Source organism: Dermochelys coriacea, chromosome 10 (genome assembly GCF_009764565.3).
Source record: "Dermochelys coriacea isolate rDerCor1 chromosome 10, rDerCor1.pri.v4, whole genome shotgun sequence".
Lineage (NCBI taxonomy): Eukaryota > Metazoa > Chordata > Testudines > Dermochelyidae > Dermochelys > Dermochelys coriacea.
Genome location: NC_050077.1, coordinates 40,350,424 through 40,365,576, shown reverse-complemented (window position 1 = coordinate 40,365,576; position 15,153 = coordinate 40,350,424). Strand labels below are relative to the sequence as shown.

The following is a 15,153-nucleotide window of genomic DNA, read 5'->3' as shown; positions in this document are numbered from 1 at the left end:
CCTCAGGCCTGACCTGGGGTTCAAGGTGGGAGAGTGCAGTTCAGCACGTGTGGCCCGATCAATTCTTGGCCTTCCCCTGAGACAAGAGTGATAATCTGCTTACATTGCAGGGGTGGTTTGATGATGGAGTCACTTGCCCTCTAACAAATGGATTTGAACTGGTGATCTAAAGCAAATGGTTCCATATTCTGCTGTCTCCTCCCTCTGTCCTCAGGTTTCATTTCAAACACATCACTTGTTGGAGGTGTCTTGCAATAACACGTTACACTTATACAGCTCCTTTCCCAACATTTGTGCAGGTAACCACCATACCCATTTTATGGAAGGATAAACTATAAGAAAGAACTTATCATACAGCAAGTCAGTGGCAAGAGCCAGAAACATAAGCCAGGGGTTCTGACTCCCAGCCCTCTGTTCTGCGCCCCAAACAGCATTCTCATCACTATCTCGATGTAAAACTCCATCTCTTGTTGTAATGAAGCCATAGGAAAAGGACGAAGAACAAGTTTTTTCAGTCAACATTTTTTGGATGTTGATGTGAAATTTCAAAACAAAAAAAATCTGGATAATGTTGATGAAAAATTTTCCCTATTTTTCAACTAACTATGGGGCTGGTCAGAATGGGTTTGGTTGGCAGCGGAGGCCTGTTTGTTTGATTGTTTTGTTTGTTTTTTGAGGAATTTTCAAAATTTCAGTTTTCAAAAAAGGGTGGGGAAATGTTGATAAATTTTTCATGAAATGTTTTCATTTTTGAGCTACGTGTGGTGAGGCTGCCAGTCTGCCTCCTTTTACCAGCACTGAATTAAGAAAGAAAGAAAGAAAGAAAGAAAGAAAGAAAGAAAGAAAGAAAGAAAGAAAGAAAGAAAGAAAGAAAGAAAGAAAGCCTAGCTTCTTGATGGGAAAGGAACAGAAGAACTTAGTTTAAGGATCCTTGTAAGACTTGTACATCCATTAATGCTGTTCTCAAGCACAGTTGTGGTTCTTTAGCAGGTACACTTGATAGTTGCTTAAGCCACAATCAAAAATGTTTTATATTCAGTTATTATTCAAATATGTTGAGGATTCTTGACATAAAGACCAAATCTTGCCATTCTTTCTCAGTGCTTCTTCAGACAGAACTCCCATTGATTGAGCAGGTCATGCAACCCAGCGATTGAAAGCAACCCTAAAATAACAAATCAGTACGCGCAACCCAGAATTAGTGAGCCCCCTCTTCAATTGCCAACCAGCATGCACAGTACAGCACTATTGATTAGAATAACAAATCAGGGAGTGCAGCCCTGCATATATAAGCAACCCTACAATAACAAACCACTGAGCTCCGCCCAGTGCTTTTGAGCAGCCCTACAATAACAAGGCAGTGCAGAAACTTGTGGGAAGGGAAGATCCATGTTGGTAAAGGAATCTGATTGCTGTCTCAAGTTCCCAAGATTTATTATAAACATCAGTGAAAAGGAAACATTTTTATAAATAATGACCAATCCCCTGGCAATGTTCCTTTCTATAATGTAGGCACAAATCATCAAGGAAGAAGGATGGGTCCCAGTTCTGAATTCCTTCCCCGAAGTATGGCTGATCAGCCTGGGGTGTTCATCTTTTCTTTTCTTTTCTTTTTAGTGAACAGTTTCTTTCGAAAAAACATTTGCTTCCCCTGATGCCTTCTCCTTGTCTTTGTGTTCAAATCCCCCTGTGCATTACATCACCAGAAATGACCAAGCATAGAGGCAGGAAACAAGATCCAATCTAGTGACGTGATTTCTCCAGGGAAAGCAGTTCAAGAAACAAGAATGCATTGTTCTCTGGAAAAAAAAAACACTCAGGACCTGATCCAGTTCCCGTTGAAACTGATGGAAAGGTTCCCATTGACTCCAGCAGGAGCTGGAGCAGAGCTGAAGTCTCTGGAATTCAGCAAACCCATGGCAGCACAGAGGAAGGCTTGTTGCAACACAGGCAAAGGATGAACCACGTAAAGCTCACTTTGCACAAGCATCCCAGATTGTCTGAAGCTCACCTGAGCTGCTCTGCTGTGGGAAGCTGGGCTGCAGATCCATTACAAATTGTAGTCAAAGGAGGAGGACTATGCCATAACCGTGAGGTCTGATTGCACTCTGAAATACAGAAGAAAGGGGGAGACGGGGCTGTAGAGCTTGGGGATTGGTCTGCTGGGGCATCAGCGCTGATGCTGGGGATAAGTAGTAATCCTTCCACTTGTACAGTACAGTGTACCCTGGTATTTAAATAACAGCTGGAGCTTGTCACCCATAGGGGTGATGGTGGTTCACAAACAGGGGTGTGCAACATTATCCCCATTCAACAGAGAGGGAAACTGAGGTACAGCACATAGGTGTGACTTGCCCAAGATCCCACAGGGAGTCAGTGGCAGAGCTGAGGAATAGCACCCAGATCCCCTGAAGCCCAGCCCTCTAGACCATAGTCACCCTGAAGCAGGATCTAAAAGCCTTTTATAAGTGCAAACTTGTCCAGCGTCATGAGGGAGGTTACTGGAACTGCAGCACAGCAAGGTGAAGCAATCTCCCCAGTCATTGGCACACTGGGACTGAGGGCAGAGGCACAAATGGAAGAGCCCCAGCTCCCCCCAGGTCCAACCATTAGGCCAAACTCACTCCCCCATTCATAGTAATGGGATCATGTCATTTTTTTTGCCACTGCCCTTCAGGAGCTCTGAAGACTGAGGCTCTACTTCCAGCTGAGCTCTGTAATGACTCAGCCACCCCCCAGCCCTATCTCCTAACCCAGCCCTTTCCCGGCCATTGCCAACATCTTGCCTCACTCTGCCTCTGCTATAAGGCTTCATCTTCCAGCATGGGCCTCCTTCCTGAGGCGTGAGACTGGTCTGGGGATATGGCACAAGAATGAGGATAAACTGATGCTAAGCCACTGTGAGCTAATCTACTCTTCTAAAGTAAGATGGGAAGACATCCCTTGGCAACATTGGGGAGGCTGGCGCTGAGCACTTACTTTACCTCACTTTGGAACCTGGAAACAGGAGAGTCTGATGGGAATGTGCTGGAGGAGCATGAAGGGCCAGGAGACAAAATAACAACAATCCAGGATGGAAAGCAGCCCAGGCATCCCATTCCTCTCTGTACACTTGCCTCACTAGCTGCAATGCGTGTGCAACATGTTTTGATGTCTGGCTCAGGACAGTTTGGCCTGTGCCTAGCGTCGCAGTTCCTGAAGTCACAGCCTGAGAGCAGAGCTCTCGGCTAACACAAACATGTTTAGCCCTCATGGATGCAAAGAAAGCTTGACATGGTGAACTGAATGTAACTGATGCCTGCCTGAGTCTACAGGCAGCCTGAAACCATAGTTCCAAGAGGTGTGGACTGCCCCATTCATCTTAATTCTGACTCCTGCAGCCTCCTGAAGGAGTGGGAGGGAGGGTCATGAATCAGGGATAGGGCCACAGGGACACCATGTGGGGTTTGTCTAGGGCACCCCATGGTCTGAACTTGGCCCTGCTCTCAATGTCTCTCCCACTCTCTTCTGAGCCTTCTCCCTGGTTGTGCTCCTGGTTGAAGTCCATTCCCTGGGATAATTGCCCCCTCTGTAAAAGCAGTTCTCCCAAAAGGAGCCTTTCTCCCATTCAGCCGCATCCCCTTGCTTTAGAATATTTGGCTGGGATGTAACGTCACAAGGGAAGGAGTGGGCCCCCCAGCCCTTGGACTGTGCGAAGGGGGCTGCACAAAGCACTGGAGACTATGTTAGAGAAACATAAGAACAGCCATACCATGTCAGACCAAAGGTCCATCTAGCTCAGTATCCTGTCTTCTGACAGTGGCCAATGTCAGGTGCCCCAGAGGGAATTAATAGAACAGGTAATCATCAAGTGATCCATTCCTTGTCACCCATTCCCAACTTCTGACAAACAGGGTAGGGACAACATCCCTGCCCATCCTGGCTATTAGTCATTGATGGACCTATCCTCCATTATTTTATCTAGTTCTTTTTTGTATCCTGTTATAGCCTTGGCGTTCACAACATCCTCTGGCAGAGTTCCACAGGCTGACTGTGCGTTGTGTAAAAAAATACTTCTTTTTGTCTGTTTTAAACCTGCTGCCTATTAATTTCATTTGGTGACCCCTAGTTCTTGTGTTATGAGAAAAAGTAAATAACACTTCCTTATTTACTTTCTCCACACCAATCATGATTTTATAGACCCCTATCATATCCTCCCTTAGTCATCTCTTTTCCAAGTTGAAAAGTCCCAGTTTTATTAATCTCTCCTCATACGGAAGCTCTTCCATACCCCTAATCATTTTTGTTGCCTTTTTCTGAACCTTTTCCATATATCTTTTTTGAGATGGGATGACCACATCTGCATGCAGTGTTCAAAATGTGGGCACATCATGGATTTATATAGAGGCAATATGATATTTTCTGTCTTATTATCTATCCTTTTCTAAATGATTTCCAACATTCTCTTAGCTTTTTTGACTGCTGCTGCACATTGAGTGGATGTTTTTAGAGAACTATCCACAATAACTCCAAGATCTCTTTCTTGAATGGTAACAACAAATTTAGACACCCTCCCCCCCATCATTTTATACGTATACTTGGGATTATGTTTTCCAACATGAATTACTTTGCACTTATCAACATTGAATTTCATCTGCCATTTTGTTGCCCAGTCACCTAGTTTTGTGAGATCCTTTTGTAACTCTTTCAGTCTGCTTTGGGCTTAACTATCTTGAGTAGTTTTGTATCATCTGCAAATTTTGCCACTTCAATGTTTACCCCTTTTTCCAGATCATTTATGAATATGTTAAATAGGACTGGTCCCAGTACAGACCCCTGAGGGACACTACTATTTACCTCTCTCCATTCTGAAAACTGACTATTTATTTCTACCCTTTGTTTCCTATCTTTTAACCAGTTACCATTCCATGAGAGGACCTTCCCTCTTATCTCATGACACTTACTTTGCTTAAGAGCCTTTGGTGAGTGACCTTGTCAAAGATTTTCTGAAAATCTAAGTAAACTATATCCACTGGATCCCCCTTGTCCACATACTTGTTGATCCCCTCAAAGAATTCTAGTAGATTGATGAGGCATGATTTCCCTTTACAAAAACCATGTTAACTCTTCCACAACAAATTATGTTCATCTATATGGCTGACAATTCTGTTCTTTATGATAGTTTTAACCAGTTTGCCCGGTACTGAAGTCAGGCTGTAATTGCTGGGATCACCTCTGGAGCCCTTTTAAAAAAAAATGATGTCACATTATCTATCCTCCAGTCATTTGGTATAGAAGCTGATTTAAATGATTTAAAGTTTGCATACCACAGTTAGAAGTTCTGCAATTTCACATATGAGTTCCTTCAGAACTCTTGGGTGAATGCCATCTGGTCCTGGTGACTTATTACTGTTTAATTTATCAGTTTCTTCCAAAATCTCCTCTAATGACACCTCAATTTGGAACAATTCCTCAGATTTGTCACCTAAAAACAATGACTCCGGTTTAGGAATCTTCCTCATATCCTCAGCCATGAAGACTGAAGCAAAGAATTCATTTAGTTTCTCCGCAATGACCTTATTGTCCTTGAGTGCTCCTTTAGCATCTCAATCGTCCACTGGACCCACGTGTTGTTTAGCAGGCTTCCTGCTTCTGATATACTTAAAAATGCAGGAGAAGCCTGCATCGGCTGGCCACCTACAGACTTTGCAGCTCTGATTTCTGCAATTGACCTTTTGATGGCACCACCCACAGGCTCTGGCTTCCTCCATGCCCCGGAGGTGCTCAACGCCTGCTACTCCAACCCCTGCTCCACCCCAACCCCTGCTCCACCCCTTTCCCCATGCCCCCACTGCCACCCGACCACTGCCTCTTCCCATCCCTGCTCCTCCCGCTCCGCCCAGCACCTCCTGCACGCCATGGAACAGCTGATCTTCAGCAGGCAGGAGGCACTGGGTGGGAGGGGAAGGGGAGGAGCTAGCTGCCGTTGGGTGCTAAGCATCCACTAATTTTTTTCCGTGGGTGCTCCAGCCCTGCAGCACTAGATCTAGAACAGTCTAGATCCATCTTCTTTGGAACCTCCTTTCAGGTAGTTGAAAACACATATCAAATCCCTCCTCATTCTTCTCTTCTGCAGACTAAACAATCCCAGTTCCCTCAGCCTCTCCTCATAAGTCATGTGTTCCAGTCCCCTAATCATTTTTGTTGCCCTCCACTGGACTCTTTCCAATTTTTCCACATCCTTCTTGTAGTGTGGGGCCCAAAACTGGACACAGTATTCCAGATGAGGACTCACCAATGTCGAATAGAGGGGAACGATCACGTCCCTGGATCTGCTGGCAATGCCCCTACTTATACATCCCAAAATGCCATTGGCCTTCTTGGCAACAACGGCACACTGTTGACTCATATCCAGCTTCTTGTCCACTGTAACCTCTAGGTCCTTTTCTGCAGAACTGCTGCCGAGCCATTCGGTCCCTAGTCTGTAGCAGTGCATGGGATTCTTCCGTCCTAAGTGCAGGATTCTGCACTTGTCCTTGTTGAACCTCATCAGATTTCTTTTGGCCCAATCCTCTAATTTGTCTAGATCCCTCTGTATCCTATCCCTACCCTCCAGCATATCTACCTCTTCTCCCAGTTTAGTGTCACCTGCAAACTTGCTGAGGGTGCAATCCACACCATCCTCCAGATCATTTATGAAGATATTGAACAAAACCGGCCCGAGGACCGACCCTTGGAGCACTCCACTTGATACTGGTTGCCAACTAGACATGGAGCCATTGATCACTACCCGTTGAGCCCGACAATCTAGTCAACTTTCTATCCACCTTCCTCCAACTCCTTTAGCACTGTCAGATGGAGCACATCCGGCCCCATGGACTTGTGCTCCTCCAGCTTTTCTAAATAGTCCTGAACCACTTCTTTCTCCATAGAGGGCTGATCACCTCCTCCCCATGCTGTGCTGCCCAGTGCAGTAGTCTGGGAGCTGACCTTGTTCGTCAAGACAGAGGCAAAAAAAGCACTGAGTACATTACCTTTTTCCACATCCTCTGTCACTAGGTTGCCTCCCTCAATCAGTAAGGGGCCCACACTTTCCTTGACTTTCTTCTTGTTGCTAACATACCTGAAGAAATCCTTCTTGTTACTCTTAACATCTCTTGCTAGCTGCAACTCCAGGTGTGATTTGGCCTTCCTGATTTCACTCCTGCATGCCCGAGCAATATTTTTATACTCTTTCCTGGTCATTTGTCCAATCTTCCACTTCTTGTAAGCTTCTTTTTTGTGTTTAAGAACAGTAAGGATTTCACTGTTAAGCCAAGCTGGTCGCCTGCCATATTTACTATTCTTTCTACACATGGGGATGGTTTGTCCCTGTAACCTCAATAAGGATTCTTTAAAATACAGCCAGCTCTCCTGGACTCCTTTCCCCTTCATGTTATTCTCCCAGGGGATCCTGCCCATCAGTTCCCTGAGGGAGTCAAAGTCTGCTTTTCTGAAGTCCAGGGTCCGTATTCTGCTGCTCTCCTTTCTTCCCGTGTCAGTATCCTGAACTCAACCATCTCATGGTCACTGCCTCCCAGGTTCCCATCCACTTTTGTTTCCCCTACTAATTCTTCCCAGTTTGTGAGCAGCAGGTCAAGAAGAGCTCTGTCCCTAGTTGGTTCCTCCAGCACTTGCAACAGGACATTGTCCCCTACACTTTCCAAAATCTTCCTGGATTGTCTGTGTACCGCTATATTGCTCTCCCAGCAGATATCAGGGTGATTGAAGTCTCCCATAAGAACCAGGGCTTGTGATCTAGTAACTTTCATTAGTTGCAGAAGAAAGCCTCGTCCACCTCATCCCCCTGGACCAGTGGTCTATAGCAGACTCCCACCACGATATCACCATTGTTGCTCACACTTCTAAACGTAATCCAGAGACTCTCAGGTTTTTCTGTGGTTTCATACCGGAGCTCTGAGCAGTCAGACTGCTCTCTTACATACAATGCAACTCCCCCACCTTTTCTGCCCTGCCTGTCCTTCCGGAACAGTTTATATCCATCCACGACAGTACTCCAGTCATGTGAGTTATCCCACCAAGTCTCTGTTATTCCAATCACATCATAATTCCTTGACTGTGCCAGGACTTCCTGTTCTCCCTGCTTGTTTCCCAGGCTTCTTGCATTTGTGTATAGGCACTTGAGATAACTTGCTGTTTGTCCTGCTTTCTTAGTATGAGGCAGGAGCCCTCCTCTCTCGCACTCTCCTGCTCGTGGTTCCTCCTGGTATCCCACATCCCCACTTACCTCAGGGATTTGGTCTTCTTCTCCCGGTGAACCTAGTTTAAAACCCTCCTCACTAGGTTAGCCAGCCTGCTTGCGAAGATGCTCTTCCCTCTCTTCGTTAGGTGGAGCCCGTCTCTGCCTAGCACTCCTCCTTCTTGGAACACCATCCCATGGTCAAAGAATCCAAAGCCTTCTCTCCGACACCACCTGCATAGCCATTCGTTGACTTCCACGATTCGACGGTCTCTACCCAGGCCTTTTCCTTCCATGGGGAGGATGGACGAGAACACCACTTGTGCCTCAAACTCCTTTATCCTTCTTCCCAGAGCCACGTAGTCTGCAGTGATCTACTCAAGGTCATTCTTGGCAGTATCATTGGTGCCCACATGGAGAAGCAGGAGGGAGTAGCGATCTGAGGGCTTGATGAGTCTTGGCAGTCTCTCCGTCACATCATGAATCCTAGCTCCTGGCAAGCAGCAGACTTCTTGGTTTTCCCGGTCAGGGCGGCAGATAGATGACTCAGTCCCCCTGAGGAGAGATTCCCCGACCACCACCACCCGCCTCCTTCTCTTGGGAATGGTGGTCATGGAACCCCCATCCCTAGGACAGTGCATCTCATGCCTTCCAATCGGCGGAGTCTCCTTCTTTTCCCTTCCCTCAGATGTATCATCTAGTTCACTCTCCGCATTAGTACCTGTGGAGAGAACATGAAATCGGTTGTTTACCTGCATCATACACCCCTTTCAGTGTGAAGGAAGGTAAATATTGGCCCCTCACCTCTTCTCATAACTAGATTAGCTCCCTATTTGCCACCTTCTATACTTTTGCCAAATATTAATCTCTCTCCCATTATATCTCAACTAGAGTTACGGTGCCCCATACTCCAGCAAGGCAGCAACATCCTGGACTAGCCCTTTTATAGAGTTGTAATGATCATTCTCCTCTCACTAAGTCCCAGTATCCAGCTTGTGAGATGTTGGTTTCACAGGCCATGTCTACACTATAAAGTTTAATCAATGTAAGTTATGTTAGCATTCTGCCGCCAAATTTTGTATATTGCCCAAGTGTGTTTCACCACATGCCTATCCCCAGATCCTTTCCCTGATCAGAATTCCTGAAACTTGTGTTTGTAATGTCCTAGTGACATCCCTGGGGCCAAGATTATACCCTCCCCTTTCTGAGTATGACACATTCTGAGTTCAGTGGAACATCGAGAGAAAATTTAAGCAATCAGATTGTCTAATGCAGAGGGCATTAGTTCCCTGGAAAAGCCCTGTCAGTATCACCTGTAACCATCACAGCACCCAGATCTAGAATGCACAGTATCTTGGCAGCCTCTTTTCCTTTTCAGATTCCTGGTAAACCACCCAGAGAGGTGGTGTGGTCTAGCCAAAAGGAGTGAATTGATCAAAAGCTTCCATTACTGATTTCTGTGCTATCACTTGTATGTGGATTCCCTGGCATGTTACCAAGGCTGTTAATCTTTCATGCCCACTAAATTCACTTTAAAAATAAATAATTAAATAGGAAGAACTCATTTCTGGTGCTGTCTTCCCAGCCAGGTTGGTACTAAGCTAATTGCTATCTCTGCTGGTTTGGAAGGAAAAAGAAGCCACAATCTATTGCAAATCTGATGGGTAACCCAGGCAATGGAATCTTTAATTTAATCAGTTCCAGGAGGCTGGATGGAGCAGCCAGCCTTTGAAAATGTAAGAATTTGATTTGCCAATGAAACGGAGGTGTGAGGGGGGAAGTGAGGAGAATTTTCCATCTTTAGCTGAAATTAAAAAAACATGGCAGTCACCAAGGCAAGCCTTCCCAATGAGATTAGGAGCAGCTGCCTCCAAGTCTGAGAATACTGCTGTGTCAGACGCACATAGCGAGCAGCTCCCATTAGTCTTTAAGTGGCTGATGTATTTTCAGGCTTTTCTGAAACAGGCTGCGTCTCTATCTTTTACAGGCCTCCCTGACTTAGTACCTGATCCAAACTATGTCCAGGCCTCCACCTACATCCAGAGAGCTCATCTCTACTCTCTCCGCTGTGCTGCTGAGGAAAAGTGCCTCGCCAGGTAAGGAAATGGGTGACTCCATGTTGCCAACTCTTATGATTATATCATGAAAAAAGAAAAGGAGTACTTGTGGCACCTTAGAGACTAACAAATTTATTAGAGCATAAGCTTTTGTGAGCTACAGCTCACTTCATCGGATGCATTTGGTGGTATTTTCCACCAAATGCATCCAATGAAGTGAGCTGTAGCTCACAAAAGCTTATGCTCTAATAAATTTGTTATTCTCTAAGGTGCCACAAGTACTCCTTTTCTTTTTGCGAATACAGACTAACACGGCTGCTACTCTGAAACCTGATTATATCATGAGTATTGTACTATTTGGGGTTCTCTCTGAAGCCCAGTTCCTGGAGTCAGGAGATTAGGGGAGAATCTGAACTTTCCTTTATAAAAGAAGTTTCTAACCCTCGTGGTTGCAGAGAAAAGCTTGAAAACATTAAACTTAAAGGTTTCAGAGTAGCAGCCATGTTAGTCTGTATTCGCAAAAAGAAAAGGAGTACTTGTGGCACCTTAGAGACTAACAAATTTATTAGAGCGTAAGCTTTCGTGAAGTGAGCTGTAGCTCACGAAAGCTTATGCTCTAATAAATTTGTTAGTCTCTAAGGTGCCACAAGTACTCCTTTTCTTTTTATTAAACTTAAAGGCTCAGAAACCTGAAGGCAAAGAAAAATAATCCAATTTTTTCAATCTCATGATTTTTAAACAATCTCATGATTTTTGAATGCCCAACTCATGATTTTTTAATGTTTGGAGTTCATGATACTGTTGTCACTACCTTGGTATTAATGATGGGCCAGCCAAAAATCTGGTTGAATTTGGAAAGCTTCCGGTGCCAGCTGTTAACTCAGAGGTGCGCAAATGTGGCCAGCAAAATCACTAAACAGGAAGTCTAGGAGAGAATGAATCTGAGGATTGTTGTTTTACTGTTGTACAGCCCTTTTCTGCACATGTCCATATTTCCGAGAAGGGACAAAAAATTTCAATGAAAACCTTTTTTAATAGAAAAAATCATTTGTGCCTATGAAAATCTACCTTCATTCACTGTGGATATAATGGAATGTGAAGATTAGTGTAACTGTTCTTTCTAGTTCATACACTGAATACATTGGTGATTGATATTCTATTAAATTAGATAGAAAGATAGATAGATAGATAGATAGATGCCACCATCACTAATAGTCTCTGGAATTACTTGGCATTTCTGTAGGTGCTTAAGGCAGTGCTGTGCTGAATATAATGAAACATTGCCTTTGCTTGGTAAGGACCAGATTCTGATACTGCTGTTCACATTGGGTAGTATCTTACTCTGTACATAGTGCCATTAACACCAGTGTAGTAAGGTGATGTTCGACAGGAGTAAGAGTATCAGAATCTGGCCTAATTAAGCAGATGTGCCTTGGAATGCACAGTATTAGCAGATGCGTCTCATATCTTAATGAGGGGCTAGGTTATTTTACGTGATGTATTTTTGTTCCCCTTGCAATGACTCATCTCAGCTTCCCCGCACTGTAAAGTTTAGAGCACACATAGAATTGCAATCAGTTCCTGTGCTCAAAATGAACTTTGTGTGAAGAGCCCACTTGGAGCTGGGCAGCTGTTCTCAGCTGGACTCTTAGCACCACTTAAACCCAACAATTAAGCAATTTATGCCTCAGTCTTGTCACACTCTGTATAACCCTTCTCCTCCAATGGGGTAGCAGAGCCTTTCCCTCCCCCTACCTCGCCCTCCCTCCCAGGGGCAGGTTATGACAAGCTAAACTGAGCAAATAATGAATTTTTTGGTTTGGCTGAAGAAAAGGCTGGTTCAATTAAAACAAAAACCATGTTTTTCAAAACATTTAATTAAATCAAAAACTTGGAAAATCTAATTTTGGAATCAGAGTAGCAGCCGTGTTAGTCTGTATTCGCAAAAAGAAAAGGAGTACCGGTGGCACCTTAGAGACTAACAAATTTATTAGAGCATAAGCTTTCGTGAGCTACAGCTCACTTCATCGGATGCATCAGAATGCATCCGATGAAGTGAGCTGTAGCTCACGAAAGCTTATGCTCTAATAAATTTGTTAGTCTCTAAGGTGCCACCGGTACTCCTTTTCTAATTTTGGAATGTTGCAGTTGTTTTGAAATTACCGGTAATCTGCTTTCAAATTTTGTGTTCTGATTCAGCCAACTTCATGTGTTTTCACCCCCACCACCCCTTTGTTTTTTATAACCAGCCACATTGGAAAAGAAAATGCTGCTTCAAACTGAATAGCTGAAATGAAAAGTTTTGACTTAAAATCAAACCCAGAAGGGATAGATCAGCTTTAACCCGAATTCAGGAACAGTTTCTGAGCTAAAAAATGAAATAAAATGCATTTTTCAGAAAAAAAAATCTATTCACTGAAAAAAATTCCCTCCACTCCAAGTAGAAGCTCCATCCCTCAGCCCATCCAGTGCTCAGATGTCACCAGCTGTTTTCAGGGTGAAGTGACTTTCACCCATCTCCCCCATTTCCTTCCTTTTAACCCCTTCAGCACTGCCTACACGCCCGAGGCCACCGACTACGACATCCGGGTGCTGCTGAGGTTCCCGCAGCGGGTGAAGAACCAGGGCACAGCAGACTTCCTGCCCAACCGCCCCCGCCACAACTGGGAGTGGCACAGCTGCCACCAGTAAGTTGAGGAGAACTTGGCACTCCTCAGCAACTTACTAGTCCATCTCTGGGTGACAGGGCCTTGCCAAGGGAACCATCCTTTGGTGGGCAGAGGCTGGTATCCAGCCATGGGGAGCCACCCAGGCTGGTTCAGGGCGAGGCTATGGTTCAGTAAAGTAGCTTGAGCACATGCTTCAGCGTTTTGCTGAACTGGGATCTAGGTCAATATGCTGAGGATGAGAGCCACCCCTGGCTATAGATCAATGGATTTGCCTCCTCCATTCCCACCTTACTTTCCTCTCTCTGTTTTCTCGTTCCCTCATTCCAACCCTTTTCTTCTTTCTTTTTTCCTCTCCTCCTCTTTTCTTTCATCCTTTCTCTGCAATATTTATTTATCCCATCCCTCAAACCCAAAACCATTTCCCTGCCAGCTCCTCCTCCTGTCTCCATGCTGCTCAGAGTGAGTGTCCTGCGCTGATCCCAAAGGGTCAGGCCACATCATCACGTACCCCTGAACTGAGTGCCATGGGCAAAGAGAAGTTTAGGCTTCTAATATTGTGACCTATGCATTGTGGGAGCAGGTGGCTTTCAAGAAGCCACACACTCTGTCACTCAGAGGCCCAGCATTTTCCAAATGTGGGGTGGGGAGGATCTGGGATCCTGCCACTTTGCCTGCCCCCGCCCACTCCTGGGCTGCTCTGGTGCCCCTGCATCCACCCAGCATACATCTGTGAATATCGCTGTGGTACATGCCTCTGCCCTGGATTTCCCCCAGGCACTACCACAGCATGGATGAGTTCAGCCACTACGACCTGCTGGATGCGGCCACAGGGAGAAAGGTGGCCGAGGGTCACAAGGCTAGCTTCTGCCTGGAGGACACCACCTGCGATTTTGGGAACCTGAAGCGCTATGCCTGCACTTCACATACCCAGGTGAGAGGAGGGGGAGATGTGTCCAACAGATTCAGGGCCACTCTATCCTCTGGCTGCAATTTAGTGCAGGGCTTTCTTCCCCAACCGCCCCAGTCTCCTAGGACACCCAGCTGCGAGTGGGCAGAAAGAGTCACCTCTGGGAGCTGGGGAAGGGATTAGTGAGTGTCTGGACCTGGTCAGGAATCTCCCTCACTCAGGGCATCATGCCAGTGCAGGGGTTACACCTCCCTGTGGAATATCAAGCAGGCTCAGGTGGGCATGTCCTATTGATTTCCTGGCACGGGCACCGGAGCCATCCCCAAAGGGGGGGGTGTCCACCCCTCCCCCTGCAAAGCCAGAGGGGGGCCGGGGAGCAAAAGCAGCCCCCTGCCCGCATTCCGGGCTCCCCGACCAGGGCAGGTAGAGAGACCCAGGCTCCTCACAGCTGCCCATGCAGCTCTCCCCTTCCTGGCTCCGGCCCAGGAGTGTGGGGGACTCGGAATCATAGCCCGGCCATGATAAGAGCCAGGCGGGCAGCTGTGCGGAGCCTGGGTCCCTCCACCTGCCCTGGGAGGGGGACATGGGCCAGGGATGCCCTCAGCAGCCCCCCACACTCCGGGCAGGTGGAGGGACCCAGTCTCCGCCCAGCTGCTGCCTGGGCTTCCCAGGCAGGCTCCCTCAACGCTAGCCTGGCTGTGGGGGGCTGGCTTGGGGGGGGAGAGGAGGGGAAGGGTCGGAGTCCACCCTGGTGAAAAGTGTACCGGCCAGGCCCCACTTCCCTGGTTCTGGCTCCTCTGTTTCCTGGGCTTGCCCAGCTCAGGGAAAGGAGAGGCACCCAGGGCAGCGACATCTTTGGCTGAGCACTCAGCAGTGTTTTTATATGTATATAGGATTAGTCTGCACTCCACACTTGAATCTTTCTGATGCTCAGATATATAGGGCTGAGCAAAACACAGATGCACCAATTTTTCCTGAAACGAGGTAAAATAGTTATTCCAGATGGGCACAGTAATCCACTCCAGTATTTTCATATAGCCATCACAGGCATTACATTTGATGGACAGAGTCCTCAGACTGCTTGTTCCCTTGGCATTCAAAATGCCTGAACTGGATGATTGTGTCCACCACATGGACTCTGCATGCAGCCCTTGGGAAGGAGAAGAACCTGAACTGGATTCCTTTGCCCACATGGAATGGACTCTGCAACACAGCTCCTGAGAGAAAAACATGTGTTTTGCAATAGTAAAAGTTGCAGACTAGACAGGCCACCTGCACAGAATTGAGCAATGTGGGTAATTC

General features: G+C 46.2%; 1 protein-coding gene across 1 annotated transcript in view; it reads left to right on the top strand.

The window, feature by feature from the left end:
- LOXL1 (lysyl oxidase like 1) overlaps window positions 1–15,153 on the top strand; it is a 38,026-nt gene that overhangs the window by 16,999 nt on the left and 5,874 nt on the right. Inside the window, exons 2-4 of the mRNA XM_038419615.2 lie at window positions 10,206–10,314; window positions 12,825–12,962; window positions 13,719–13,875. Coding sequence (XP_038275543.1) covers window positions 10,206–10,314; window positions 12,825–12,962; window positions 13,719–13,875 — 404 coding nt within the window. The remainder of the gene's footprint in view (window positions 1–10,205; window positions 10,315–12,824; window positions 12,963–13,718; window positions 13,876–15,153) is intronic.